This window comes from Gadus morhua, chromosome 22, assembly GCF_902167405.1.
Source record: "Gadus morhua chromosome 22, gadMor3.0, whole genome shotgun sequence".
Classification (NCBI taxonomy): domain Eukaryota; kingdom Metazoa; phylum Chordata; class Actinopteri; order Gadiformes; family Gadidae; genus Gadus; species Gadus morhua.
The window spans coordinates 8,638,078-8,663,514 of NC_044069.1; the positions used below are offsets into that span (position 1 = coordinate 8,638,078).

Genomic DNA, 25,437 nt, shown 5'->3' on the forward strand with positions numbered 1-25,437 from the left:
GTGCATGTGTATGTGTCTGGTGTATGTGTGTGTGCGCACGTGCATGCACCAGACTCCTTTTCACCCTGGAGTGTTATCTAGCCTACTTTTAGGTGTGTGATACACACACACACACACACACACACACTTAAAAAAAAGTTCCTCTCACTTTCATTGCGGTAAAAAACTCAATACTGTCCCGCGTTCTGAGTCTTCCACATGGCTTTCGTCTACGCAACCTGTCGCCCCTTTGTTGAAGGAGTGCAGCCTCCTCTGGGCCGTGTTCACGAGTGATAGGAGACATGCGAGAAGGGGAGGAGGAGAGATTAACTCGTCGGATTGGTCGGGCAGACCGCGGATCGTACGTGCGTCGCTGTATTGATCTGTTAAGTCTGCTTGTGAGGTTTTATTTTGCGGTGCATCTCATCGTTTCACAGGTCAATCTGCTGCTTTGTCTGCCCGCGACGGCCCTGTGTGTGTTTTTCCGGGGTTCTGGGGAATTGGTTACCAAGGAAACGGCGGGTTGGGGAGGGGGGGCTCAGTCAGGCGGGCGGGTTCAGGATTCAGGGCGCGTGACTGGATAAACAGCTTGTCAATCAAAGAGAAATGCGGGTGCCATGGGGGGGAAGCAATGCTATGTGTTTGTGTATCTGTGCTGGTGCTGGTGGTACAAAAGCTGACTTATTTTTTAAAGTAGGCTATTCATCATTAGATGGAAACTGGGTTCGAAATGGGGCTTGGATCTGCCAGAGGCTCTGTTCCAAAGAGTTGTGAGGATGCTTGTCAGACGTACTCTTTCGGCGGTTTTTCGAATTGCTTATGAACGAGATTCATCAAAGCAGGTATACAAATATGTCTGCAAGATACATGCACATGAACTGTGGGGTATGCCGCTGTGTACATCTCCCCAGAAGATATTGGTTGCACGACATTTTTCTCGACGGTACTTCGGCAAACAACAAGTTACGTAGCATAGTGTTACCACACATCACACCATAATCACCTGCGAGGTCTACGGCTGAAACAAACCCGCTAGTTTCAAGCAAATCCTGAAGAACCACTCTATTGCTAATACAAAAGTATGTCACAAATATCATGATTTACGATTAATATGCAGCACAGCTTTCCTGATTGGGGACGAGTGAGGAGCACTTGAAATTATGTAATATTTGATATATAATATTTATGAAAGCATTAATATATATTCGGATCAAAAAATGATGTAAGTGTGCAGCAATACGGCATCGAGAGATTGGATCACTGAAGGTTGACAAACTAGACATATGAAGAGGCACACACACACACACACACACACACACAATCGCACACACACACAGACTTTCTAATGACCTAGAATTTTTGGTCCGTGATTCCAGTGACATTTAAGCTCTAGCGAAAGCTAGATAATAGATAACATCAATTATTGATCATCATCATTAATTAAATGATAATAAGAGGCAATCTCGACAAACATTCACGTGATTGATCTTAGGTAATTGTTGATGCTGGGTTGGAAAGGCTGAGGGAGCTACAAAAACAAATCATCATCAAACCATGCATCACAAATACATCACTTCAAAGAACATTAGAGGGATCCTTCTGCTTTGTGTTTATCGATAAGTGTCACCACAGCTACCGCTAAGTTTTCCCTTCGTTTCCATGTTAACCACTTGACCCGAGGCTACACCACGGCACATAAAGGACTCAAATGAACTCGGCTCATTTCCACCCATACACAAAGAGCCTGAGGCCGTGCAGCTGAACTACATTACCCAGCTATAATACAGAATGCTAATTAGCTAGGTTGCGTGTTTCGGTATGTGTGTTCATTAGTTGTCTTGGCAAGAGTGCATTGTTTAGGTACGTACGTGTGCGCGGGTGCGTGTGTCTGAGTTTGTGCGTGTGCGTGCAAATATGCTTGAAGCTGTGTGTGCAAATATGCTTGAAGCACCTGCCGTCGTTTGAGTATGCAAGTTTGCGTGCAGTGTGCGTTTGTGTGTCTTTTTGTGTGTATGGCGGTGCGTGTGCATGTGTGTGCATGCGTGTGTGTGTCTGTGAGTGTGTATTTGCGCATCACACAGCGGGTGGTGTGATTCCAGTTGTCAGGGTGTAAGTGGGTGTGAACTCTGCCAGCAACACACAGTCACACCCCAGCAACATGAGCCCTCTAAACACTTCTCACTGCACTAATCATTGTTTTCTGCACCGTGAACCAATCAGAATCCAGAGACTCAGCATCGTGAACCAATCGGTAACCAGAGCGAGAGAGAGGACTCAGTGCCATGAACCAATCAGAAACCCGAGAGCGATTCAGTAGCATGAACCAATCAGAAACCAGAGACTCAGCATCATGAACCAATCAGAGAGAGATACAGAGAGGGAGTAAGATAAGATAGAGAATGAGAGACAGATAAGCGAGAGTGCGCGCGCGAGCGAGAGAGAGAGAGAGAGAGGCCCATTAAGCACAATCAGAGAGATATAGGGATCGGGAATGAGTGAGCGAATCAGTCCCATGAACCATGAACAGTGGGAATGAGAGAGCGACCAATAGAGAGAGTGTTATGGAAGACCAAATGTCTGTCAATTGAATAACAACACGGCTGCATCGATGTTTAACTCTGTTGGTTTGACTGAATGTATAGGTCAGTGGTGCTCAAACACTTTTTGCCACGTGACCCCAATTTGAGGCTATTTTATTTTCCATTTCTGTCCATCTGATTTCCCCACACATGACTTACCAAATCATCGCCAACATCTACATTAATGTCTCAGTGAATCTATGCGCATCATTGCATGTTATTTGGTGGCTAAACATGTGCTTTAAACACCACACACACACACACACTCTTGAAAGAGAATCTAAATTAAATAAAATGCCCATCAGTGTATGGTCATTGGTCAAAGAAAGAAAAGTGTGTGTAACATTGGTCTAAACACTGGATCAAATCAAAATCCAGTTATATCAAATGCACCCGTCTTCCCAAGCTCTGACAGTTGAAACAGGTTACAGAGGTGATATTTCAAGTAAGAGCTTATAATTAGTAATTTCTTACCTTTATCTTGTTCTATAAATACATGCTGTCACCACTTTGGCAAATTCAACAGCATTGAGAGCGCATTGCTAGCACATTTTCACTGGCTTTTTTCTTTTCTAGACAGTAAACTTTAAGTGTTTGCCGATACGTGTACAGAGGCAATCCATTAGCCTTTCTGAATGGAACAGACCTGACTCATACATTTCATGTGATAAATCCCACATCTCGCTGACAGCAATAATAACAGCTTCTTGTTCATGCAGGGATTTATTGAGATATACTTTATTAGAACCTTTTCTCGCAAAGTATGGATGTTAACTGTATCACCCTTGGTGTTTGCAGTGTGGTTCCACAAGCTCCATAAGTGACTATTTACAATTTCATTGACGCAGATATTGTTATTTGAAGCAACTCACAGTGAAAAACTTAAGCTTGGCTATGGGCAGGCTGTGGACATGTGTCCAACACCCCAACCACTAAAAAATCCTATCTCCTGGTTTGCAAAAATGAATAAATGGGACAGGATGATACGCGTGATGAATAATTAAGTAGGTCATCCCCCCAAAAATCCTATCTATTGACATACGCTTCTACCCAAAATGGGACCCAACGCCCTGATAGAACATTTAATGAGATCAAAACAACACTGCAGTCTAGTTTGTGCTAATTTGCACTCATATCATTAACACATTCCCAATGACTGGCAAAGAAGGTGAAACTGTGCAGATGAGCGATACAAGTCATTTAACAAATTAGCCGGTCTAGCAGAAGCTAAATAGTCACGGTGATAATTGTCACACCAAGAGTTCCCTCCATAACGTTTACAGTTGAGAAAAAAATGCAAATTACAATTTTAGAAATCATTTTAGCTGTATCACCTCTACAATCATTAAGTAAAACCCACAAAAAGGGGAAGAAGAGAGACAGCAGGAGAGAAGTGCAAAACATTTCACCAACAAACAGTCATTTTTGGGAAGATTGGAAAGTCCTTTTAATCGTGTTGTACTGCTCTGGAAATAACTACGCCTGGGAATGAAGTACTCCATAAGTTTTAACTGATGAATAATTAAAAACGAAGGCCTCCTCGTAAATGAAACCAGGACACCCTAGGCCTCCAGGACTGATGCGACAATATATTATCACACTGTCCTTTTGAATATGTGAATATGATGCCCTGTTTTGATTTAGATCCAATAATTCCTGACCATGATGGAGGACGAGCGTATGCATGTAAAGTAACAGACTCCCTCCAATCAACAGACTAGAGATGGCCCAATTCTGGATTCAGTCACAGAAGCTGCCTCAGAGTTGGGCTATGAAAAAGAGTTTTCTTAATCATCTAACACAATCCTTATCCTTTGTGAGTTCATTTGTAAAGTAAACACTCAAAAAGAATAATATTCTACAATACCAGAAATATTCCACAAGATCAGAAACATTCTCAAAGAACGTTAAAATTTGGCAAGAACCTAATGATTCTAGGAGAACAGAAATATTCTGCAAGAACCTTAATATTCTACGAGAACAGAGATATTCTACCAGACTCGGTATCACATGCCAATGAAAAGCGTGGCTGGCCGCCTTGATAGCCCCGCTAGGCATCGTCTGCGTGTGCGTGTGACATTCCATGTACGGATGGGATTCAATCAGCGTAAATGGGAAAGGCGTCACTAATGTCGGAGCTGCCACATGGTGTGCCCCCTGTAAATGTCAGGCGAAGGCGAAGACACAAAGGGCACGGCTGCTTTACTGTGCTTGTGGAAAGAGATAAATAATTAAACAAGATAAAAAAGTTTTTAGACACGCAGGAGGACACTTCCTCTCCAGGGTTCAACAGGGCAAGAGGTCGCATTGGGGGGGGGGGGGGGGGGGTTGGGGGGGGAGAGAGAGAGAGAGAGAGAGAGAGAGAGAGAGAGAGAGAGAGAGAGAGAGAGAGATGGGAAGATATACATAGAGGTTGGTAAAGGGGGAAAAAATAAAGGGAGACAGTGTCAGGGAGAGGAGGAAGGCCTTATCAGTGTATTACAGGCACACAATGTGTGTGTGTGTGTGGGTGCGTGCGTGCGTGCGTGCGTGCGACTTTGGTGAAGTTTGAAAAGTATAGTTTTCTGTCAGCATGGATATGTATCATCTATCTATCCGTGTATCCATCTCTATCAATCTATCGTGTTGGGGGTGTGTGAGTGCGCGTTGGGTTTAAGAGTAGATCAAAGTCAAGCTGTCACTTAACAGTATTTGATTCTTGGTCATGTCCCTCGGGAACTAAAACATTTCCCCGTGTGTGTGTGTGTGTGTGTGTGTGTGTGTGTGTGTGTGTGTGTGTGTGTGTGTGTGTGTGTGTGTGTGTGTGTGTGTGTGTGTGTGTGTGGAAAATAGCATGTGCGCATGTGTTTGTGTACGGAAGTAAAAAGAGTGTGAATGTGTTTGTGTACAAAACAAATAAGGTAGAACACAGAAACACACAGGCATATTTACTAATTATCCACCTAGTATTTTGACTGAATCGTCCAATGATCTGCACCACTGAACAGACGTGTGCAGCAGCCCCGGCAGCAAGCTACGGTCCATGCTCTAGTAAACATATGCCAGTCCATTTGACTCATCCCTGTCTGAGCTGTGGTCCTCACTGTAGAACCCCGTAGACCTTTCTCACCTGGCGGCCATATTGGTGAGTTGGCTAGGTAAACATTATAGAACCTTTTGGGACACCATGACAACTTTGTGTGCACAACTTTTAACTTTGCATTCCATTTCCCCAACATACCTAGCATGTGGAATGTGTTTTTGATTGAGTCGTCAGGGTTCTCCCAAAGATGATAGAAGGTTTACCCTGCCTTGGGAATCACTGGCCCTCACTGAACCAGTAAAGAGGAGGAGAGGAGAGGACTTGAAGGAGAGGCGGGGGGAGAGGGGAGTGTAAGAAGGAAGAGAGGAGAAGGGAGGACTGAGGAGGAGGAGGAGGAGGAGGAGGAAGAGGAGGAGGGAGGAGAATAGAGGAAAGAAGAGGAGTGAAGGAAAGAGGAGAGAGGAGAGGACATGAAAAAGAGGAGGGGGGCTGAGGGGAGTACCCGAGGGGAGAGGAGAGGAGAGGAGAAGAGAGGAGAGGAGATGAAAGGCAGAAAAATGCAGTAGAGGAGGGTGTCCAATCCCCGCAGCCAGTGGTGGTACTGTCTGGCTGCTGGCTGCGGTATCTCAGCCGCCAGATCATCCCACAGGTCAGGGCTCTGTTTGTTCTTCCAGAAAATATTTAGTCAGAGAGTTCAGACTTAATTTGGGAATTTGGGAGATTAGCCTCATGGAGTTCAAATGGTTTAGGTCAGCAGTGATCTGTCCCCCCCGCCCCCAAACCATGAATATCTCCTCTGCCCTAAATACAGTTTCAGCAAAGAGAGAGATTGATGACCTTCATCATTAAGCACATCTGATACGAGCGCTCGGTGATATGTCACGTTGTCAAGCAGCAATGCGTGCCTCCGATAGACACTCACAGCGTATCACCCGTAATGTGTCAGTCGAGCAGCAAGACAATCAGTCAGCCAGTCGGCCACTCAGTCAACCAATCTCCAGGCCGTTCAGTGCATAAGCCCACCCATCATGTAAGCATCAGCGTCAGGTCCGTCAGTCTGTCAGTCAGTCAGCCGACCCTCCAGTTAGCCGTGAAGGTCATTTGGGTCGCTTTTCCTTCAGAAACCCATGCTCCAACCCTTCAGCAAAATAAAAAGCCTTTCTTTTTTTGTCCCGGCCCTCGCCATGCCACCCCTGCTAATTAGAGCGATAAAGGGCTTACAGCGGGGATCACTGTGCCGTACACGAGTGTTCGGTGCACAGGTCAGGAGCTCAGGTACCCCCGGTGGCCTGGTTCCTCTCTACACCGTCAGAGAGCCGGTGGAGGGGACAGAGAGGAGGGGGGGGGAGAGGAGAGGAGGGAGGAGAGGAGGGGAGGGAAAAGAGGGAGAGGAGGAGGGAGGAGGGGAGGAAGGGAGGGAGGAGGAGAGGGAAGAGAGGGAGAGGGGGAGAGGAGAGGAGGGAAGAGAGGGAGAGGAGAGGAGGGGGGAGAGGAGAGGAGAGGAGGGAGGAGAGGAGGGTAGGGAAGAGAGGGAGGAGGAGAGGGAAGAGAGGGAGAGGAGGAGGGGGGAGGGGGAGAGGAGGGGAGGGAAGAGTGGGAGAGGAGGAGGGAGGAGGGGGAGAGGAGGGGAGGGAGGGAGGGAGGAGGAGAGGGAAGAGAGGGAGAGGAGGAGGGGGGAGGGGGAGAGGAGGGGAGGGAAGAGTGGGAGAGGAGGAGGGAGGGGGGGAGGGAGAGAAGGAGGGGGAGAGGAGGGGAGGGAGAAGGAGGAGAGGAGGGGAGGGAAGAGAGGGAGAGGAGGAGGGAGGGGGAGGAGGGGGAGAGGAGGGGAGGGAAGAGGGGCGAGAGGAGGAGGAGGAGGAGGGGGAGGAGGGGGAGGAGGGGGAGAGGAGGGGAGGGAAGAGGGGCGAGAGGAGGGGAGGGAGAGAAGGAGGGGGGAGGGGAGGGGAGGGAGGTGACGGTGTAGTAGACAGGTACCAAGAGAGAGCTGCTGGATGGGACGTGGAGAAGAAGGGGGAGAGGAGGGGACAGGGGGGGGGGGGAAGCTGTCTGCACAGGTGGGTCGATAATAAATAGGGGCATGATAGGATAGTGTAGGGGCTCGAGCTGTTTGGACTCCTCGCCAAAGGATACTGGGTGCGATCCCTAGTGTCCCCAATGTTGCTCCCATCCCAACAGATAAAGAACCATTTATTCATTTTAAATGGGGTGTTTTATTTGATATGGTTATGGTTTTGTGCTTATTTTTTCCCAGGATGTTTGTATTTGCTGGCAAAAACTTTGTGCAGATTAAAAGTTCCATCAGTATAATGCCCACAAATGATTGTATTGGGTTTGCTAGGTGTTGAGTGCTTATTTGCTGGCACTATTTTTGTTTAGAGTTTAAGCAACTCTCTTGCGATTGGACGGAGGCAGGCGTGCATAACGATGTAGCACATCTCATTTGGGCCGTCCATTTACTTAATTTCATTACGGCTGTCAGTGTGTGTGTGTGTGTATTTGTGTGTGTGTGAGGGGCTGTCAGTGTGTGTGTGTGTTTGTGTGTGTGTGAGGGGCTGTCAGTGTGTGTGTGTGTGTGTGTGTGTGTGTGTGTGTGTGTGTGTGTGTGTGCGTGTCTGCGGGGCTGTCAGTGTGTATGTGTGTGTTTGTGTGTGTGCGTGTGGCTGTCAGTGTGTGTGTGTTTGTGTGTGTTTTATGTGCATGCATGTGTGTGTGTGTGCGTGCGTGTGTGTGATGAAATGAAACAGCTGTAAGCCTAGAGGAGAACAACACAAAGGGTGTTTTGGATGAGCAGCCAGACAGAGGCCGACATATGCATCCACAAAAGCCCCACACACACACACACACACACACACACACACACACACACACACACACACACACACACACACACACACACACACACACACACACACACACACTGCCAAGTATCTTAAGTTTAACAAACCGTGAAATAAATGCAGAGATGTTATAAATAAAGGCAAAATATAACTTTCTGACAAGGTCATGGAGAGAATCTTACCCAAAAGTTGCCGTTATACACTTGTATAGTGTTTACCTGAGGCCCATCACCGTCTCCCATTCAAGAGAAAAAGAATATATTTCAGGAGCCATTAAGCCAGGATGCAGACGTGAGGAATGTTTTAATTCAACTTAAGCACACACTGTCACATCACAGCTGCTACAGCATCTGATTGGCTGGCCCTCACACAACTTCCACCCAAGGAAAACTAGGTTGTAGTCAAACACCAGCATATGAACAGCATCCCCCTCAGGGTAAAGTGAATGTCACGGGCAAGGCAGGAAGACGTTTCGTTAATTTTCCCTTCTTTTAAAAATCTCCTTAATTTGGATGACCCCTATGGCTGAGAGAGGGGGTATGGATTCACGCGTGGTAAAATGTCAAACGTGTCGCCCCCGGGAATTATGCATGGTGGGCTAATTGTCCCAGCCGATTCTATTGAGGTGGCAGGGAACTGGAACTGGTTGTTGTTATTGTTGTTGATCTGCTTGGATTCGGTATGGCGGGAGAATGAGACAGGGTAAGGAGTTACTCATTAGAAGACAGGTGGTGATAAGAAGATGGTGGATTGAAATTGCGATGAAATAGGGCAGCAATTCAGCTGCCATTTTAGCTGCTAAATTCAGATCACAATATGTTTGTGTTTTTCCTCAGTATGACAACATGTTCCTTACTTGTTTTAAGATTTTTGAACCTAGCCATATATAATTATAATAATGGGTCTTCAACGCTATAAATGAACGTTGTATCTGTTGGTGTTTTTGTACATGGGGTTGACTGTGCTTTTGTGGTGAAGAATGGATGTGGAGGTATCACTGTGTGTGTGTTTGTGTGCGCATGCGTATGAGTGTGCGTGTGTGTGTGATGTACATGCCTGCAATCGATGCAGTTGACCTTTTAAATGCTGAATCTAAGCATGTACCGCAGGGGACGGGACGGGAAACATGAAATCTTCATCCCACACATACTGAGTCAGGACAGTAAACGTTAACGCTACACGAATTGCCTTCTCATAGGTCACTCAACCAACCTCGGAAAAGTGATATTTAGCCTGGAAAGAAACTCATCTCGAATCCTCTCTCCCTCTCTCTTACTCTGTCTCTGTCTCTCAGCAAAGAAACTGTGGTCCTGCATTACGTGACGCAATGTAGCATATCGTAACATTTGCGTAACTTAGCATAACCCATTTAGCATGAGGTAGCTCGGAAGCCCGAAGAACACATACATATACACATCCGGGAAATCCTTAACATTTTTTATAAAAAAATGAACACCACGTGAATATATCAGAGAAATAATCAAGTTTGTGATTGTCTTGTAAACAACGACTGAACGCTGTAATCGACTTGATTATGCCGAGTCATTCCAGGCTGCCAGTGTTTACTTTTCTACCCTCTCTCCTTTTCGTGTTATTTCCACATAATATTCTAATTAGGGCGCAATTAAGCCTTGAAAACATCCGACGTGTCATTTCAAATCATATTGTTAACATCATGCCTCCGCTTGCCTCCACATGTCCGACTGTCTGTTTCCCGGCCACCTGCGTCTTCATTCTTCCATTTATAACTCTCTCTCTTCCCCCCCTGTTGCCCTCTCTCCATGTCTCTCTCTTCCCCCCCTGTCGCCCTCTCTCCATGTCTCTTTCTATGCAACTCTCTCCCCCTCTGAATCTGTCGCTCAAAAAACTCTCCTCTCTCGCTCTCTCTCTCTCTCTCTCTCTCTCTCTCTCTCTCTCTCTCTCTCTCTCTCTCTCTCTCTCTCTCTCTCTCTCTCTCTCTCTCTCTCTCTCTCTCTCTCTCTCTCTCTCTCTCTCTCTCTCTCTAGCCCAGTTAACAGTAATTATGAGGTTTCTTGTTAATTAGCAAGGAGCACCCAGCTGTTTAAGCCCCACAAGACAAAAGGATTTCCGAGTGTGTGCACGCTCACACCACGCAAGCGCACGCACACCGTGCACACACGCACATACAAACATGCGCATACACACACACACCTGGGGGAGTCTGTAAAATGTCAGGACTTTTTAGATTGTAATTACAGGGGGATTTGGTCTGCCTCTTTCCAAAAGTGCAGATAAACTCCCTCACATACCAAGTACACACACACACACACACACACACACACACACACGTGATCACCCACACATACACAAAAACACACCCACAAGTGCGCACAAACAAAATGACTAAAATTAAAATTGTGCATAAAAACACTTGCATTCATATCATATCTATACAAATTGTTGATACGTTAAGCCGCTCATGAATTCATGAATAAATAACGATATTCCGTCATAACAAACAAAACGCTTTGTGTGTGTGTGTGTGTGTGTGTGTGTGTGTGTGTGTGTGTGTGTGTGTGTGTGTGTGTGTGTGTGTGTGTGTGTGTGTGTGTGTGTGTGTATGTGTGTGTGAGTGTGGTTGTGTGTGTGTGTACATGTCATTCCTGCATGCGTGTATCTCTGTCAGCGTGCATTAAATATCTTCTTGGCAGGCTGCTGTAGGCCTGCTGAGCCGAGAAGAGGAGGTGCAATCATAATTCCAGCCCCCCTGCTGGTTCCTACCAGGCTTACATTGGTTCCTAGTAACCAGTACAACCGTTACCTCTGCAGCTGTCAATCAGAGCTGCAGGGTCCAAGGCCAGCGGATGGCAAACAAACACAAGGTCTGCCCTTTCTTTTAGGGGCTGAGAGAGGGTCTTGAACTGTTGCGTTATCCCTGTCTACGGCAAAACAATTCCCCAACTTCCTGTGAGCTTTGTGCCGGAGCGATGAGAATAGGAAAATAACAAGAACAACAACAACCAAGACAAGGGGAATGAATATCAGGTAGTTTGAGGAGAAGTTTCGCAAAGCATTATCTGAAACGGAATGGAAACAGATATCCCTCTGTCGAAAGTCCCGCCCTCACTTCTGAACCCATGTAACTGACAAAGATTTCGTCCCTTCCGAAGTTTGCGCGGAAGTCCCGCCCTCTAACCCTAGCCGATAACGCACATTCTAGGCACCCCAATCGAGGCGTTCCGTCGTGAAATGGGGGCGCCTGGAACAGGATGGTTTTGCTTCCTCCGACTTGGAACCAAAGCGATCCCGAGCTGTGTGTATTGCTGTATTGAATGTAAAAATGTTTTTGGGCGCTGTAATTGATGAGTAAAGCAATGCGACGAACCTTCCATTAGAGCGCATTAACCTAATGTTAATTAGCTCTAATATATGAATAGAAAATATGAGTAGTCATGAACTGAATGTGAATATTTATTTACACGCTGTGATGAATTATTAATGGGTTGCAACCAACCTTGCTAATAATCCATTCCTAATGAACCGCAATGTGTTAGTAGTAGTTTCTGAATGATAACTAATTAACATAAAGTTGTAATTATTGAATAATTGGGCAAATTACAAACCTGCTGCCATTTGTTTCAGAAATTGCAAGGTACAGGTTTAAAAACCTTTTATAATTATTTATTTTTTTACAAAAAGCATATGTCAAACATTAATATAAAGGTTTGAGCTATAGGGATAAATAACTTGTAGATGAATAATAATATACGATAAAGTAATCATATAGCATTGAGCCACCGTTTATAGTTTTTGTATGTATTTATAATATTTCAGCAGCATGGATGTATTTTCCAGAAGAGACACTGAAACTAATAGATATCAATGGCGCTCCTTCATGCTGGGACTCTATCAATGTTTTGTTCGACCACATGGGGTGCTTTTTTATACATTTATTTTGAACCATCATACGCTATTCCTCCACCGCAAATTCTGGATCCTGACTACTGTAGCTAATATTGGTTGAGTTTATCTAATGCCACCTTAAGAAACCTATAGGGAAAAAAATCAAATTATTGTCTGGATCAGATGTTTATGAAGCTTATAAAAAAATTATCCCTATTATTATAATCACGTTGCCGCCATTTTCCTAACAATGAAAATGGTGGCAATGTGATTATAATAATATCTATATTATTAAAACAAATGTATTTTTGTTCATTCATGCCACACTAACTCTGTGCTTGTGTACTGCACAGCATGAAAAAAAAAAATATATATATATATATATAAAAAAAGAACATAGAAACATGGCAAAGTCTTTTAATGAGGTTTTTTCAATGTCGCTTTGCCCGTCGTTATTCATCGCAAGTCATACTGTTTCACACATGCCACTGTCCTTATGCCTCTTGTAACCCACAAAGCATGAAAAACAAAACGTGTCATTTTCCTTGAAAACGCCTGTAGATCAAGATTAAGCTCCCAGCCAGGACGAGAGATAATGCACTGGCTGCCTCACCGGTCACACGCCGGCAGCCAGGCGGCGCATCCAATAGCCATAAACTCTACGTCCGTGTGACACTCGACTCAACAAGGTTGAACTTACTCTCATTTAAACATTAAGTACGCTATAAGCACACGCCACGCATCTCCATCTCTGTTGTTCTTCTGGCCAAGGGCAGGGTCGGCTGAAGCTTAACGCCATACCCAAGGGTACTAAGGCCCAATCCCCTTACCCCTTCCCCTTCCCCCTTCCCCTTACCCCTTACCCTTACCCCTTCAAAACAAGGGGGAGGGGGAAGGGGAAGGGGTAAGGGGTAGAAATGGGATTGGGCCTAAGTCAGAGCAGAGGAGGCCTGCAAACAGTTTGTTAACAACTAGAGGGAACGACACGATCGCTCGTTTACCCTGCTGGAATCGACAAAACTTTCCTCTTCTTACGCGGTCACTTTCTTTATTTCTACGTTGTCGACGCCACTAAAAATGTGAAAAAAACCGTTGTGTTTTAAACCAACAACGTCAATCTCAGTTACAGAACGGAATTACGATCGCGTCGGGTTCCTCAATTTGTATCTTTGTTTCCCTGAAACGGCAACATGGCCCCCGTCTCGCATTGTCCCCGTATCCGTTACAGCAGCCTCTCCACCATGTGTTCCTTTGTTTCGATGTCTCAATAAACCGACTCCATTGTCCCCTCCTCGGCTCCTCGTTCACGTCACCGCTCAAATGACCCAAATCATGCTTTCCACCGTCGCTCTCCACGTTGTGCTTTCCACCTCTTAAATGTATCTTTGGGTCCGTGAAGGGAGTGCTGCAGGGAAAAACCCACCCCTGGCAAGAAGGGCAAGCGAAAGAAAGAAACACCTTGTTAAAACCGCTCTTTTAGAAAGTTTCTAGCGGTCCAAGGACTGGACGACCTCTCTGGTCGTCTTCTCCCGTCTTCCAGACGGAGCCTCATCGGATTAGGAGCATGACCTTGGCCGCGGGGCTTGACCTCTGGAGGGTCGGAGGAAGACCGTTTCGGTGCTAGTCACCTTCACCGCCATATGTTTGACATGTATGCGTGGAGGTCTCATCTTCCTCATGCTACTACTACTTTTTACTTTTTAATTCATGATTTGTGTGATGCAATCTGAGCACAGGGCTTTTTTTTTTTATTGTTTGATGCCTTTTTTATCTCTGTGTTTCTTTTGATCTTGGCAAATAATTGTTCAGACCGCTTTGAGCGTGGCGCCTCTCCCCTCCGCTCAGCTGGAGGATGTCTTTTCTGCCGGTTAGTACCTGAATAATAAAGAGTTTTTGATCAAATAACTTTTTCTTCTCTCACCAAGTGGCAAAATATCTGTGTGTACACACCCCCAGATGAGCAGATTTTTGTGTCTACAAAAACCAAAGGTCTTCATCTCAGGACCAAAGTGTGAAACACCCACGCCGGTGTTTATTAGGATAAGCAGTTTTGTCTAAATGTTTGTGCTGATGGTCTAATTAGAGGCAGTGTGTGTGTGTGTGTGTGTGTGTGTGTGTGTGTGTGTGTGTGTGTGTGTGTGTGTGTGTGTGTGTGTATGTGTCTGTGTGTGTGTGTGTGTGTGTGTGTGTGTGTGTGTGTGTGTGTGTGTGTGTGTTAAACAGGACCATTATTCAGTGTCAAACTTGTATTGTGTTAAAAATAGTCAGTCAAATATAACACACACACACACACACACACACAGACACACACACACACACACACACACACACACACACACACACACACACACACACACACACACACACTAGAGCTGCCAGTGTTGTCAGGTGGTCATGCAGGTAAGCATCTGCTAGCTGTTTGCCCCTCTGACCCTAAACCAAATAGCAAGCAGTGAGAGAGATTGATACAGAGAGAGAGAGATACGCTAGTATGTGTAAGAGGCAATAGATGGAGTATATGTGAGACCTAAAGAAAGAGATCAAGGTTTGAATTTGTGTCGGAAAGCAGTGGGGGAAATATTTTTTTATTATTTTTATGAAGGGCTTTTTAAAACTCATTATAATATGTTTCTGGGGGCTTTTGGATGCTTTCCAGGGCAATTACTTCGAATGCTGGGATCCTTTCTATGTTGGCATCATTTCTATGTCGCATGACAGAACGAAATTCATTGACTCCAATTTGAATAAAACCCTGGTTTGCAAATCCAGAGTAAAACCAGAAGTTGTATGTTACTAGGTCCCCTTTATCCCAAATTTGAGGGCCAATCTATTTTTTAAGGGGCAAAGTGGCCCAAGCACCTGAAAATTTCCGACCATGCCATACAGTAGAAAACTATTTTGTCTTTTGCTATGCTGTTAAGTTTTGCCTGCTGTTACCAGTACAATTAATGCGGTACAAGTTTATGTGACAGGGAATATATGCAAATAAGGGTGTTGAGATGTAAGTCAAAACCTTCAAAATGGCATTTTATTCTATGGGATTGATTGAACTTGGCAGTGTAAATTTGTTTGGTACTTAAATGTCTGCCCTCCTTGTAAAGTCCCATTAAATCGATGTAAACAGAATAAGTGTTTAAAATTAGATATCAATGAGGAATTTGGACACAGAGCCCGTATTCCAGATTCCAAGTGAGAAACTAATTCAGGACTTTTAAATTGTGCATGAAAACGGATTAAAAGCAATGCAACTATTGAAAAAAATTGAGGGGTTTTATGTCAATGGATTTTTTATGAATCACCTATTTGATTTGATTGAGGGGGGGCACGCAAAACAGGGGGGCCTGGGTTGGCATATGCCCGCCATCAAACTTGATGGTCCCTGGTAAATCAGGCACATAAATAAAATGTGTACAAGGACACATTCTCCACATCGCTTTGCAGAGCCCGGGTGTTGGGGTGGGGTGCCCCCTTTATGTTAGTCGACGCCACTCCTGCTAAATCGCGGCACGGCACTGCTCAAGAAGAACGGAGAACCTAAAAATGTTACCTTGCCGTTACTCCTACGCATCATCTAGTTTGTGGTCTTAACTGGGCAACCAGTGGCCTTCGCATTATTGATGGCATAACATGAGACAACACAAGACCTTATATGGCCGTGCATCCTGGGGATGTACATTATGTTGACTCTAATGATATTGAGCTACTTCATAGAGGTATACAATGGATGAATGGGAGAAGGCGTAGAAGAGAAAGGAGGCGGGGAAGGGGAATGGGAGAGGAAGAGAGAGGTAATGGGAAGAGAAGAGAGGGGAGGGGAAGACACAGGACGGGGTGAACAAAAAAAGAAAGAAGGACGGAGAGGAGAGCGGCGGAGGAGAGGGAGGACAGAAAACGAGGAGAGCACAGGAGGGGAGGAGATGAGTGGACAGGAAATGAAAGGAGAGGAAAAATGGAAGAGGACGGAAGACGAGGAGGATGTGGAGTGTAGAGGAGAGGGAGAAGGGAGGAGAGAAGGGAGGGCGAAGGTGTTAAGTAACTCGGTGACAGCAGTGGCCCACAGCTGTGAACTTGGTTTGCCCAGAAACAGCCTGACAGGGCCTGCTGGGAAAATGAGTCTGCACAGGGCACGGAGCTCACACACACAGCTAAACATGTACAAGCCAGTGCACACAGACACACACACTTTCCAAACACCACAAGCAGACAAGACAGGTACACGTGCGCAAGGGCGGGGGCCGCGTGCGGGCGGGGGACACATGCAGGGTAAACAGCAGTAGAACAAGGTTTCCCCAGGCATTAGAGCATACATCAGAGGAGAGGGAGAGAGAGAGAGAGAGAGAGAGAGAGAGAGAGAGAGAGAGAGAGAGAGAGAGAGAGAGAGAGAGAGAGAGCGCGAGCGAGCGAGCGAGCGAGCGAGAGAGAGAGAGAGAGAGAGAGAGAGAGAGAGAGAGAGAGAGAGCGCGAGCGAGCGAGCGAGAGAGAGAGAGAGAGAGAGAGAGAGAGAGAGCGCGAGCGAGCGAGCGAGCGAGCGAGAGAGAGAGAGAGAGAGAGAGAGAGAGAGAGAGAGAGAGAGAGGGGATAAGATGGACAGGTAGATGGAGCGGTAATTGATGTGAGAGCGACTGTTGATGAAGCCAATGATGATGATGATGATGATGATTGGGATGATTATGGTGGTGAGGAAGGAGATGGTGATGCAGGTGTCTTTGTAGCAGGGGGGGGCTTTAATGTTAGCGGACATTAGAGTCAAACCTTTAAATAGACCATTTATGTGGCAGGAGGACCCTAAACAGATCCATACAGGCTGCCATATAAGTGAGCCTCCTCATAGTTGTGTATGTGTGTGTATTTGTGTGTGTGTGTGTGTGTGTGTGTGTCCGCTATAGTGAAAAAGTGTAAGCATGTGTAAGCGTAAGCGTGCACACTCGCAGACACGCAGTGTGTGCAAGTGTGCACGACCCCTAAATGCAAGCACACAGCACATCAGCCAGTCAGTGTTGCGGGTCACCCAGCAACCAGAGATTGGTTCCTAGGTCCATCCTGGCCAGGGCGGGGGACACCTCTTTGGGGAGGGATGGGAATGTAAGGGTTCTCCTCCTGGTGAAGGCGTGTCACAGGGATAGCCGCCCGTAATGTCTTCTGACAAGCTCGTTGGGGGCCTTTTTGCATGGCTGACACCGCGCCGTCGGAACCATAGTGGTTTGAAATGTGAGCCATCGATTGTGAAGGGGGGGGGGGGGGGGGGGGGGGGGGTGCTTCGAGTGGCTACAGCTAGCGAGCCTAGTGGTTAGCATACGACTGCAGCGCATTCAACGCTTCCTCCTCGCGCAATATGTTCCAGGGCTACGGGCGAGATGTGATGTCTACTGACAGACATTTTGCACAGGGTTTAAGACACATGGGGCAAACTTGTCATCGCTCGTGAGGTTTAAACACACACACACACATGCAAATGCTCTCTCTCTCGCTCTCTCTTAATCTCACACACAAACACAGGCACACCCAGAAACACATACACAAGCCCCCTGTCTCATCTACGCATTCCAGGGTAAACAACTATTCCCTGTTGAGTTTGCAGAAGACAGGCTCTTAACTAGGTCTAAGTTTAGCTGCGGCTCTCGCTTTGATAAACGGTTATCATCATTAGGGGTGGGCAAAAGGGCCGGGGTTTTAATAAATAAATAAATGTGTAGCCCTGTTTGTATGTGCAAAATAAATATTGATGTAGCATTACACATTGATGGTTTCCAGGAGGGCTGGGCGAGGGCATTTGCTCTAAATGCTGAATCGGTTCCTGACAGGGAGTTGGTATTGCCGCATCTCATTGCTGCCCCTTAAACCTTCGTTTATTTTCCTCGTTTTAATTAGTTTTTTCGAGATCCAACCAAATCAATGTTTTTCACTTCGGTGTAATAAAGCCCCCAGAAACGCCGGAACAACGATGACTTCAGAATGAGTTTTGAGGCGGTAATGGCTTTGTTCTTAAATAAGGTAAACCGTGGGTGTGCTTATGATAGCGGTGATGTAACCTTGGTAGATTAAATTCATAGTCGACTTCAGATTTTTAATTATGATGATTGAAATAAAGTGTGAAATAAAGGATTGCGTTTGATTACAAACAACACGTTTATGTTCTCACCGAACAAATGATCATTTCTGTGTGCGTTTAATGCAGGCGATTTGTGTTTAAATGTTTTATCACAACGCCCCCACACTTAAAGACCAGTTGGATGAGGCTAAACAATGCATTTTCGCTGTCGGCATTGCTACTATTTTATGGTTATAGCCACCACAATAAACAGCCACCATTAACAATCTCTTATTAAGTGATACTTAATGCTTGTAATAATGCAGTGTCGTAACGGTGCCTCTGTGAAGCCGAGTAGTCATTTTAACCTCGATAGACTTTTACATGTAATTGGAAACCTTAATTGCCTTTGGTAAAGTCACCCTGTGTCACCACATTCATGGCTGATCCTTTCATCCATCCGTCTGTCTGTACATCCATCCATCTGTCTATCCCTGCCACCATCCAGCCAACATAGAACAAGCATACCCGTCAACCCCCAATTACGTCATTCTTCTTTATCTTGGATACAGGTCAAGCATGTACACACGGACACTCACAAAACAACGGACGTAATTTTGTGCTCAACCAAACAACTCGATGATTCAATAAGGGAGAGAGACATAGAAAGAAATGGGGGAGAGCTAGCAACGCAGAGAGAGAGAGAGAGAGAGAGAGAGAGAGAGAGAGAGAGAGAGAGAGAGAGAGAGAGAGAGAGAGAGAGAGAGAGAGAGAGAGAACTGTGGTGAGCTCATACTACAGAGTTTCTTGTGTACTCTGTCTCATCTCGCCTCCCATCAAGCTAACTAGCATGTGAGGAAGGTTGCGTGTGTTGACGTGACAGGACAGCAGGGGCACATGTGTTTTCGCCCCTCAGGCAACACACATGCTGTCCTCCTGTGTGTGTTGGGGTTGTGTGTGTGTGTTAGGGTTGTGTGTGTGTGTGTGTGTGTGTGTGTGTGTGTGTGTGTGTGTGTGTGTGTGTGTGTGTGTGTGTGTGTGTGTGTGTGTGTGTGTGTGTGTGTACACAGTATACTCATGTCATCTTAATCTTCAGTAGAAAATGAAGAGCAGACTTACAGAGTGAGAGAGGAAGAGCGGAAGAGCGAGACAAACATACATATACACATACATCCACTGGCATTAGAAATTACAGCCAAGATGTATTTAACCAGTGGGGGACGGCCACTAGAGGGCATATCTATGGCACACTAAAGTAAATGGTATTACTTTTAACATACATTATTTATTTCAGGTCAACATTTTATCTGGAGATAAATAAACGCTATTTACACCAAAATAAGTTGGGCTCACACTATGTTGAATTGTTGTATAAAAACACGGGTAGACTCAAGAATATGTCGCAGTCAACCGTCAAGAGTACGGAGCTAAGGATGCGGAGGGAAAAATACTGGGAAAGCCAACTGTTAGCCCACTCCACAACAACAGTTCAGGCGTAATACTTTGGTATCGTGTCTTGTTTCTATCGTATTGTGCCTGTGGAACTGCGCTATGGCCCGTTTAAAGACAAGAAAGCCATTGCAAGTGTTCTGTGTTGTTTACATAAAGGGCATGAAAGGGAGGCAGTCCGGCTGGCTTTCGATCCAAACCTCAGGAAAGTCCATCAATTGTAAAAAAGATGGATTGGATAATCGATTCGTTGCATCGCTCACCCTACCGGTCCACTCAGGAAAACAGATGTGCCGAGTCGATACGATAGAAACAGTTCCGATTATAAACATGAACAGCAAGAGATCACATCAACCCCCACACTGGGTGGAACCCATTAATTATATTCAAGATTCAAAACACTTTTGGCATGAAAATGTCAGCCAGGATTGCGAAAGTGTTGACAACTTTGCGGGGTCTTAAATCGACGTAAGGGCATGGACTTTGACATTTTGAAGTGCACTAGCATAAGGATGGATCTATTATTCACAGGGGGCACACAGGCAGATAAACAAAATCAAAATACAGCTGAAGAAGAAGAGCTGAAAAGGGTTCACTTTCCTAGAGAAAAGTCAGACAGCAAGTAATTTCAACCCGGGAGGGCAATGCCCTCCAATATGGTTGAAGTACATCAAAGGCTTCATATTTATGCAAATGAGAGCAAGCACAAGAACTCTGTCTACGTTTCCTGGCTTATGGAGACGAGGAGGAGAGGGGAGGAGAGGGGAGAGAGGAGAGAAAGAGGAGTGTCTCCTTCTCTCCTCAGAGAGAGGAGAGAAGTAGACAGAAAGGAGGGATGGGGTGAGAAGAACAGAGAATGAGAGAGAATGAGAGAGAAGATGAGAGGAAAGAAGGGGAGGGAAGAGAGGAGAAAAGGAGGAGAGAAGAAGAAGAAGAAGAAGAAGAAGAAGAAGAAGAAGAAGAAGAAGAAGAAGAAGAAGAAGAAGAAGAAGAAGAAGGAGGAGAAGAGGAGAAAAACGGCGAGCAAAGATGGAAGTTGTTTTGGAATGGAAGAAGCAAGTTGGTGATGCTTTAAAGGAGGAATTTGAATGAATAAGTAAGATGTTCTTACACAAAAATTCCCCATTCAGTGAACATTGAGGAGGTTCATAGGAAGAAGATGGGATGAAGCAGGAAGAGAGAACTTGGTAGAGGACAGGATGGAGAGAGGGGGAAGAAGAGTGAAAGAGGAGGACGAAGGCCATTAAATATCCCTGGCCAGGCGTTATTTATGAATCAGCAGAAATTGTTAATGCAACGCACGCCCTCAACTTCTGCACTGAGTCAAGCCCATTTATATGAAGGCCACAGTATCTCGTTTGTGTGTGTGTGTGTGTGTGTGTGTGTGTGTGTGTGTGTGTGTGTGTGTGTGTGTGTGTGTGTGTGTGTGTGTGTGTGTGTGTGAGTTTTGGTCGGGCTGGCGACGTCAATGAATCAAACCAAACTGTTAATACATCATATAAACTTTAGCTGTGAGTTCATGTGTGTGTGTTTAACCTTGAACCACAACCTACTGATGCTAAAAAGATTGCCTTCAAAGTTCAACATGAATATGAAAGTCATTTAAAAATGTTACAGTTAATAGTTTATATAACTGGTAAGCATGGTCACACGAGAAATACGTTGCCATATTAATCTAAGGAGAAACCAAAATTGCTTGCTCCTTAACTTCCGAAAAATGTGGCCGTATTTTGCTAATGGAATCACGCATGTTCAGTAGCTTAAAAGCCTTGAATCCCCTATAAAAGCACAGCACATTTACTTCCACTCGCTTTTCTCTTCAACAGGCTTGCTAATGTACATGTTACTTGGAATAACCCATCCGCCGCACTCAAAAGGTCAGACAAAAGAAATAAACTCACAAGAGCACTAAGTTGATCACATCAGCCCCACTAAAAGTTCAAAATCTCACAAGCAACATCAGCTCTCTACCATTTCGTTCTTCATGAAGACCAAAGGTTACCAGGCCAGACCAGAGCAAACAAAACCAGGTCAAAAGTACTCAGACCAGAGCAAAAAGAACTGACCACAATAAATCAGACCAGAGCAAACAAAACCAGACCAAACCAGAGCAAACAAAACCAGACCAAAATAAACCAGACCAGAGCGAACCAAGCCAGACCAAATAATCCAGACCAGACCAGAACAAAATAAACCAAACCAGACCAAAGAATCCAGACCAGACCAAGATAAACCAAACCAGACCGAACATAACCAGACCAAAATAAACCAGATTAGAACAGAGCAACCAAAACCAGACCAAATGAAACCAGAACTGACCACATCCAACCACAATAGGTCACATTTCTATTAGTTTTCACAACTGAATCGTTTGTACCTGTGGAAATGTCACTTGCCTTGGCGGCACTACAACTGTCATTGTGGGGGTTTTGTCCTTCACACTCGAGCAAAGCACTTTCACAAATCAACAAAGATTAAGGGCTATCAGCAAATCTGATTCATTTTTTTCTGCTGAAATTGTTCGAGAATAGCTTATTTTGTGACACTTCTCGCCGAAAAAATAAATGTTCTCCCACTTTCTTCCCTCCTCGATTCATTCTTTAGCCTTGATCTATTAATATACGTACCAAGACCATACAACCTAATTAATCTGCCATGAGAATGATGATTATTTCATTTTTGATTCATCTCAACAAGTCATGGTTGTTATCTAAAGCATTAGAGAGACCCCCTCTCTCTCCGTGTGTGTGTGTGTGTGTGTGTGTGTGTGTGTGTGTGTGTGTGTGTGTGTGTGTGTGTGTGTGTGTGTGTGTGTGTGTGTGTGTGTCTCTCTCTCTCTCTCTCTGCTTTTCAAGCATCTTATCAGTAGTTCAACACTTCTGTCTCCCTCTTCCTTCTGTCTCCCTCTTCCTTCTGTCTCCCTCTTCCTTCTGTCTCCCTCTTCCTTCTGTCTCCCTCTTCCTTCTGTCTCCCTCTTCCTTCTGTCTCCCTCTTCCTTCTGTCTCCCTCTTCCTTCTTTCTCCCTCTTCCTTCTTTCTCCCTCTTCCTTCTGTCTCCCTCTTCCTTCTGTCTCCCTCTTCCTTCTGTCTCCCTCTTCCTTCTGTCTCCCTCTTCCTTCTGTCTCCCTCTTCCTTCTGTCTCCCTCTTCCTTCTGTCTCCCTCTTCCTTCTGTCTCCCTCTTCCTTCTCCTCCTCCAAGTCTTTAATGCATTCTCTTCACATTGAAGATGTGTGTTTTTTGTCCACTCAGGACAGCCAAGGGAGATTTAGGAAGACAGAGTACACAGCAGTACACACTACACAGAGAGAGAGAGAGAGAGAGAGAGAGAGAGAGAGAGAGAGAGAGAGAGAGAGAGAGAGGACGAGAGAGAGAGAGAGAGAGAGAGAGAGAGAGAGAGAGCAACAGGGAGATGGTATACAACAGAGAAGGGAGAGAGAGCACGGTTTCTACCAGATAGAGGCGGAGAGAGAGGTAGTCATGGAAAAGAGGAGAGAGTGAATATGATGAGGAGGGATGTAGAGACAGGGAGACAGAAGAGGAAAACCAAAAAAACAGGGAGTATAGAAAGAGAGTGAGACAGGCTGACAGATAGACCTTCTCTGGCAGAGGGGCAGATCGACAAGGGAGGAGGGAAGAGTGACAGGGGTGAGGAGAGAGAGAGTGCGAAAGAGGGAGAGCGAAGGAGACTGAGAGATAGGGAGAGATTGGGGATGAATGACAAGGAGGGAGGGTGACATTATGTTATATAACATGTCTCCTCCTAAATAGGGAGCAGTAATGGTAAAGGGGGAGTGGATTGGAATAAAATGCTGTGTAAGGATGGAGGCTCATTGCTGTGAACATCCCACGTCGATGCGTGCACGCACACACACAGACACACACACAGACAATGAAACAGACACACTGAAACACACAGATACACCTATATATAGGCTGGCATATACACGCGCACAGACACACAAGCACATACACAGACAATAAAACAGACACACTATAACACACACAGAACCTAAATATAGGCATACACGCACGATCACACACACACAAACACACAGCTTTGGTGCAAACAGACTCTTTTGGTATAAGCAGCTCACGTTCACTGCCACAGCCCAAGAGCTACCGCAAGAATATTTATTGGCTACTGGCTCAATGGCTGTATTGAAGGAACGGAGGCAGAGAGAGAGAGAGAGAGAAAGAGAGACAGAGAGAGAGATGAGAGAGAGAGAGAGAGAGAAGAGAGAGAGAGAGAGAGAGAGAGAGAGAGAGAGAGAGAGAGAGAGAGAGAGAGAGAGAGAGAGACAGAGACAGAGAGAAAGAGAGACAGAGAGAGAGAGAGAGAGAGAGAGAGAATATATACACGAGTGGATGAGAGGAGGACGGGAAATGAGGCACGAGGAACAAACTGAAGCATATAAAATAAGCGGTTGCTGGCCGTCCGATCCCTCTCCCGATCACCCCTCTTCCAAGCCCGCGCGGCTCCCTCCACTCCTCATCCCCCGTGCGCCCATTCCTATTCCTTCCTTTACCTCCGCAAGACACCTCTCGCAAGCGCAACCCCCCCCCCCCCCCCCCCCCCCCCCCCCCCCCACCCCCCCCCCCCCCCCCCCCCCCCCCCCCCCCCCCCCCCCAAAACCTCCCCTCAACTCAACACGCACACACGCATGCACTGAGATGGAGAGAGAGGAGACATAGACCTAGAGAGACAGAGAGAGGGAGATTGTACAATTCCCCCAAAACACCCCACATCTTATACCCGGTCTGTGCGCGTGCGTGCGTAAGACCTGTGTGTGTGTGTGTGTGTGTGTGTGTGTGTGTGTGTGTGTGTGTGTGTGTGTGTGTGTGTGTGTGTGTGTGTGGTTTGGCTGTGTGTACGTGTGTGTATATGTGTGCGCGCGTGCACGCGTGTATGTGTATGGGCGGTGTGCCCGTGTCGTTAACTCCTTACCTTGCGCGCACGAAGAGAGGGAGGCGAAAACGACGCTCCACAAACAGCAGCACAGCAACGTGATGCCCGGCTCCATTCTTCCTCCTCCTCCTCTCCTTCTTCTGCCTCTGTCCGTCCGGCCGTCTGTGTCTCTCCCGCTCATCCTGGTGTCCTGCGAGGGGCTCGCGAGACGGCGGCGTTCAACGGCGCTATTATTGATACATCTCCCGCGAACCGAGCGCGAGCCCTCTGAGCTCTCACCGGGCCGCATGCTGCTTCACATCCAGAAAACGGAGAGAGAGAGAGAGAGAGAGAGAGAGAGAGAGAGAGAGAGAGAGAGAGAGAGAGAGAGAGAGAGAGAGAGAGAGAGAGAGAGAGAGAGAGAGAGAGAGAGAGAGAGAGAGAGAGAGAGAGAGAGAGAGAGAGAGAGAGAGAGACGAGTTGTGGTGGATTCTCCTCCTCTAAAATATGCAAGATAAATCCTTCATATCCCAAAAAAATGTGTTCATTCAACAGCCCGAAGTGTGCGGAGATTTGGGGGAGATGGAGGGAGACAGGGCTGCACAGGTTGTCCCCTCCACTTGCTGCGAACCCCCCACCGTATTCTTCTTGAGTCGTAAGAAAACCGTATTCTTCTTGAGTCGTAAGAAATAGAAAGAAATTCTCCTCCGGTGAAAGGCTGGCTGGTCCGTATATCTGTAAGTCTCCTCCGGTGCGCTGGTATACAGTCCAACCACAGCAAAAGATTCACCCCC

General features: G+C 46.0%; 1 protein-coding gene across 1 annotated transcript in view; it reads right to left on the minus strand.

Annotated features, from left to right (window-relative positions):
* The window catches only part of LOC115536286 (CUB and sushi domain-containing protein 3), a 327,005-nt gene extending 301,963 nt beyond the window's left edge, over positions 1-25,042 (minus strand). Inside the window, exon 1 of the mRNA XM_030348078.1 lies at positions 24,704-25,042. Within this exon, the coding sequence (XP_030203938.1) occupies positions 24,704-24,953 (250 nt within the window). The 5' untranslated portion in view covers positions 24,954-25,042. The remainder of the gene's footprint in view (positions 1-24,703) is intronic.
* Between the last annotated feature and the right edge of the window lie 395 nt (positions 25,043-25,437).